The sequence below is a fragment of the Triticum urartu genome, chromosome 3A (genome assembly GCF_056163025.1).
Source record: "Triticum urartu cultivar PI428250 chromosome 3A, HENAU_Tu73, whole genome shotgun sequence".
In the NCBI taxonomy this organism is placed as follows: domain Eukaryota; kingdom Viridiplantae; phylum Streptophyta; class Magnoliopsida; order Poales; family Poaceae; genus Triticum; species Triticum urartu.
In genome coordinates this window covers 402,178,443-402,184,189 of record NC_141875.1, presented here as the reverse complement: position 1 = coordinate 402,184,189, position 5,747 = coordinate 402,178,443, and the positions used below count along the sequence as shown (strand labels likewise).

Here is a 5,747-nt window from a genome sequence, read left to right as displayed (position 1 = left end):
ACAGCATATTGTGTGAAAAGTTGGAGCTGGACATTTATGCAGCTTATTATGTTATGAGCTTGGGTTGGCAAATCTCGCACTGCAAAGATATCGCCAATTCTTTCTTTCACCACAAACATTACATCAACTAACTTTCACCACAAACATTACATCATTTCCCGGTATCGACAATTCCTTCGTTTACCGCAAACGAACGTTACAATTTACTAACCTTTCCCCATGTAAGACAGGATATCTAAAGGGAATGGTATTTTATCTCAAAAGCTAAGTGCTCATTCATACTCTCCATCTTAAACCAAGGGTCAGTCCAGGCCATTTTGAGAAAACAATTGCGATGAAACGGTACAGGGTAGAGAGCGCTATTATACGCACTCATTAGCAAGGCATGGGTGAGGAACTGTTAATTTAACAGAAATTTTGCAAACCGCACAGCATAAATTCTTCCATGATTGAATTGGTCAGGTCCATCACACCCGATGGCCACTCAGTAGCAAAAGTAAAAATTCTCTGCAGTCATCTCTTATTTGATGATGCTCCATAACACATGCACTGGACAAATCTGAAAAGAGTTTTGTTTCCACAAAAAAACCTAAGGCGACAACTACCGCCTGCTTGATGACCAAATGTATATTCATAAACAAGGATGCCGTGGAGCAGTCTGGTGCTTAGAACGCGTAAGCAAAATCATATGCCTCATAAAATTCTTATTTTCAGAACCACGAGGCATCCTTAGTGGTGATGACCATCATCATCATCATCATGCCCATCTGGATTTCCACCATCACCAATGACCTTAAGCTGCATAAATCAAGCAGCAAAACGTCTGTTACAAAACCTAATACACCAACATAGCCTGGCAGCTGATGCTATGTTTTATCAAGACAAACTAGCCATCAAATGCATATACTGAATTAAAATTAATACGTGAATTACCACAAAGTATTGTGAGCAGACTGGGCATTCATGTGGCTCATCTTTTTTCAACCAGAACCATATGACGTCATGCTCATCCTCTGCAAATAAACCAACCACAATAAGTGTTATACAATCCTTGCCACATCTAGCAGTTTAGAGCTCAGATGAACCAGTTCCACAACAGCGTACCTCCTTCATCACCAGGGCAACCTACTATTCTCTTGTCAAAATAGGACTCAATGACGGCTGGTGCCTCCTGCAGGTACAGAATCAAAGTGAAATGAACAATATGGCAGAGAACTGGCACTGAAGTTGACAAGAAACAATGGATCAATTCCTTAGGTTCTGAACTTATAGTCAAACAATATTTTATCTTCTACAGAATGAAGAATGCATCCGCATACCATAACCACCATGACAATGCAATGGAAACTGCAACTTAAAAATTCTGGAACAGTACAAAGACACGCACACAAAAGGAATATAGAGAACTTGTCAGTTCCCACTTTCCATCAACAAAAGAAAACAGACAAGGAAAAGGCAGACAAACATCAAAGTATAGATTAAAGGTCAAGTGAACACACAGAATTAGCAGATAAAGTAAAAGGAATCTGCGACAGGAGGTCAGCATGACCCATCCCTCAAATCTAACATATTTGTAGTAAATTCATGGAAGGTGTCTGAATATGCACATAAGTTCTGGTAAAGTCTGAACTGACGGAAAATGGATTTGCATAAACACTCAGATGCAATTCACTCAAAAGCCTAATATCTCTCTAGTCCCAGGTTACCTGAATTACACAACATATTCAAGTTTGCAATGCAACATCATAGCTGCCAAATTCACAGTTCATGATTCACGATCGTCATTTTATCTGAATCGAGTTCAATCTTCAATGGGGGTTTACAAATCAAATATGAGATCCATAAATCACGAGGTAGGGTACATGGTCATGCAAACACCAAACAGATATCCACAGAAAATTCTATCTCCATAATACAAATAAATCACAGAAAGATGCAGGTATAATAGTTAGAGCTGGCCCAAATAATGCGTCTCTCTCTCACGCAGCCTCCGTTCGATCCCATTGCTTTCTGCATTTTCCCCTTTTCCCTACCTCTCTGAGATCCAGCCACCTCTGCTCGTCTCTCTCTGAGCGCTCATTGCCCCCCCTCCCCCCAAGTGTCCCTTCAACTAAACCAGTCCTTCGTTGCTACTACTGCTTCACCCAGAGAACAGAAGAGTGCTGTTTCTTGCGCTAAGGAAAAGAAACGAGTTAGGGGAGATGGAGCCACTGCCACCAGTACTGCCAAGGTGGCTTGGGCCGTTGTTACTGTTCTGAATTCTGTTTCTGTGGAGCTTGCAGTGTGCTATTGCAATGTGTCATGTTCGCTAGAATATTTGTGTGTGCGCGCGCGCTTCACTGTGATCAATAAAACGCAATTTTCTGTTCAAGCCATATATACCTCTGTAATTGGGTCATCAACCCAGATTTACGTGGGTCACGTAACCGTGTTCAGAACTAGCTTACCGAACACACTGCGATTAGGGTGTGTTTGGGTGATACCCACACTAGCCTTACCAAATGTTGGCATGAGTTGGCTTGCCAATTTTTTGGCCAAGGAATTCCTCACCCTCATTTGGCCAACTATTTGGCAAAAATCTGTGAGGGAGGGGTGTACACCCATTGGTAACCAAAATTTCAGGCAACAAAGCAAACAATAAAAAAATAGGCAACCAATAATTTGGCAGGGCTAGTCTGGGCAGCAAACCAAACAGACCATTAGTGATCCGGTTTCTTGTCCTGGATTCCTGTTAACTTTGGTTTACCCCGTGTAATCAACAAAATTTGGCACGGCATGTTCCATTCTGGAAATAGTAGATATAAAATATAACATCACAACTCACATAACAGAAAATATGCATCAGTGGGCTTGCAGTAAGAGCCTTAAGAGATTTACATGGACATATTATGACGGGTATTCACAGCCTTCTGTTTGGAACAGAAAACAAGCTGTAAGACTAAAGCTGAGTTTTCATACAAGTCATGACTGTAGAAACTGTACTGGCTGGGGGAAACATTATTAACTCTTATGTTATGACCGTATGAGCCAGGAGTAAGGGCATGTTCAGAGTTCTCTAGTGCCACGAAATCCTCAACTCCTGCTCCCAATTTTGGAATCTCACTCCTCGTACGAAAACGCCGAGCGGTGTTCCGTTCGGTTGCCTCGCTCCGGCTCCCGGTTCTGGGCCTGGGCTGACAGCCCGACAAAATACCATCTCCCGGTTCGTGGTATGGGCTGGCAGCCAAATAAAATATCATCTGGCATCTTCGGGGCAGATGGCAGGCCAGCGCTTTGAGCCAAACAAGTAGCATCTCCCTGAATTCTCTATCTTCCAGAACTTTCCGATAAAAAAAAGGAAAACTACCGTCTCCACCTCCGACCTGTCCTCCCCGCATGAGAAACCCCAGGGACATATATTTCCGGCTCCCGCACAGGCTGCTGCACAAGCAGCTCCTCACGATAGTCGACTCCACCTCCGGGCTCGTCATCACCGCTGTGACAGCCACCACTCACAGAGCCGGATCCACCGCGACCGTGCTCACCAACGTCTGTTGCGGCCCCACTCCTAACCGGGACCTCCGGCCTCATGGCCGCTTCTTAACCAGGCCCTCCAGCCTCGTGTCGACTGTTGTGCACCCTCTTTCGCCAAGGTGCCCGCCGTGCACGGGGCCTTCCACAGGGTGGCGAAGGGTGAGGCTGGGGAAGGACTCCAACAGCAGGAACTTTGATGCTCCTGGCTGGAGAAACCGGCGAGGTGGCGGAGGAAACTACTGCTAGCCGTACAGCTTGTGTGGTCGGTGCATTCAATTTGCAGCCTGAGCGCCACCTAGGAAGGTTCTGCACGGGGAGGATCGTCAAAGATGCCTCATGATTTGCCGGCAGCGATGGCTGCCCTTGGTGCTGACACTCTGGGTGTCCTCGGCCATTGTGTGAAGAGCAAGGAGAGGGGGATGAGAGGGAGAGATCTGTGGCATGGAGGTAAGTGGAGGCAGAGGGGTTTGGTTCACATCACGGGTGGGGAGTGAAAGCGAAATACTTTTTCCCACTTATCGGCGGGACTGTGGGTAATATTCTCCAACAATGTGAATCGCTGCTCCATATACCCCAATTTCTGGTGCTCTGCAATTTGTACTGTGGGACCTCTGTGCTCCACAGATCTCACTCCGTGTAGCTGGACCGTCCAGGCAGGCCCCGCCTGCGGAGTTGGCAGATCTGCAAACCGGAGGGTTGCCAAACAGGGCCTAACAGCTTTTGAATTACACTGCTTAATAGTGTAAACAAATCAAGTTTTCAGCACATTATATCTCTATACACACACACACACACACACACACACACACACACACACACACACATGCAACCATGAAATGCATAAGATAATGAACCAGTACTTAATGCATTAATAAAAGAAGTTTAAGGCAACAGAGATCCTTCTAATGTAGCAATTTCCAGTGAAGAAGGTTTACAGCCTTTGTCATAACTCATAAAATCACATGAATAAGGTTTACGCCCTTGGTCATAACTCATAAAATCACAAATTAACCAGCAAAGGCAGGGGTAAATAATGATCATTTGACCGAACAGCATGAAGTGACCATTGTCCATTGATGCTATGGTAGACAGGGAACAAGGAAAAATTAAACACAGCAGCCATTAGATAGAACACCCACGAGTTTCTACACCGATGGATGATGGCATATTGATGAACTGCGTGCATAGACAAATCTCCAAAGTGCATCAGGACATCACAGAATATTACTGGAAAGATACATGCACGATACATCCCACTCAATTCATTAAACTATCAATCAATAAATTAGTCACCAAAGTGCTCCGATGAACCTAAACAGAGCAAGCATGTATGATCCCATTTGCCATATTAAGAACAAATCACAGACAACCAAGATAATAGTATCAACGCCTCACCTTGGTACCGAAGGGACCGACAGGAGGATCCATGTCGAAGCGCTTCTTCCCCTGCGAAACCACAACCAGATCGAGAAATTACAGCCCATTCCAAGGACCAAACCAAACGGGGCATTCCAGCCGGAATCTCCAAACCCAAGGCCCAATCCATCTCACCTGGAGCTCCGCCTCGAGCTCCTCGCGCTCCAACCCCGTGGCTATGGGCATGACGTCCTCCACACTCGTCCCTGCCGCCGCCGGCTTGTCCGCTGCAGAAACACGCCAATCCACCAGTCGATCAGCGCCAGGAACCTCCACGACAACGAGATCTGGGGAGGGGGCAGTTGGGCCTTACCAGAGAGGAGGGGCCCAGTGCGGCGGAAGGCCGCGACCGCCGTGGAGAGGGGAGCGGCCCGGGCGCTGGCCGGGGAGGGGGCCGCGCCGGCTGCGGCGGCAGCGCGGTGGAGGGCGGGGGCTAGGGTTTGGAGGCGGCGCCACATGGTGCGTGCGTGTGCTCTCAGGTCACGGCGGCAGCCTCCTCGGGGGAAAGGGAAATGGAGTTGGGACGCGAGCGAGAAGGGCAGGCTCGATTTGATCTGGATGCGACCTGCGGGGGGGGGGGGGGGGGGGGGGGTGCGTCGAGGTCCGTGCGGGCTGATGGACGGACGGGATCGAAGGTTGGACTGTGAAATGAGGGGAGAGTGACAAGTGTTCGAGTGGTGGCGCCGCCTCTGGCGTGCCACCTAGGAGTACCTAGGAGAGTTGCCTAAAAGAAAAAACCTAGGAGTACCTAGTAGGAGAGAAAAAACACTTATGTTTTTTTAAACCACATTTTTTTTAAATGAACTTGTGGCACACTT

At 47.2% G+C, this 5,747-nt stretch overlaps 1 protein-coding gene across 1 annotated transcript; it reads right to left on the bottom strand.

Annotated features, from left to right (window-relative positions):
- Window positions 1-404: 404 nt before the first annotated feature.
- Window positions 405-5,491, bottom strand: LOC125544024 (putative cytochrome c oxidase subunit 5b-like). The gene is made up of 6 exons (XM_048707551.2): window positions 5,243-5,491; window positions 5,065-5,156; window positions 4,909-4,959; window positions 1,105-1,171; window positions 934-1,013; window positions 405-798 (listed from the first exon to the last, which is right to left on the bottom strand). Exons 1-6 carry the CDS (start codon window positions 5,385-5,387, stop codon window positions 730-732), a joined length of 504 nt encoding a protein of 167 aa, XP_048563508.1. The 5' UTR covers window positions 5,388-5,491; the 3' UTR covers window positions 405-729.
- Window positions 5,492-5,747: the final 256 nt, after the last annotated feature.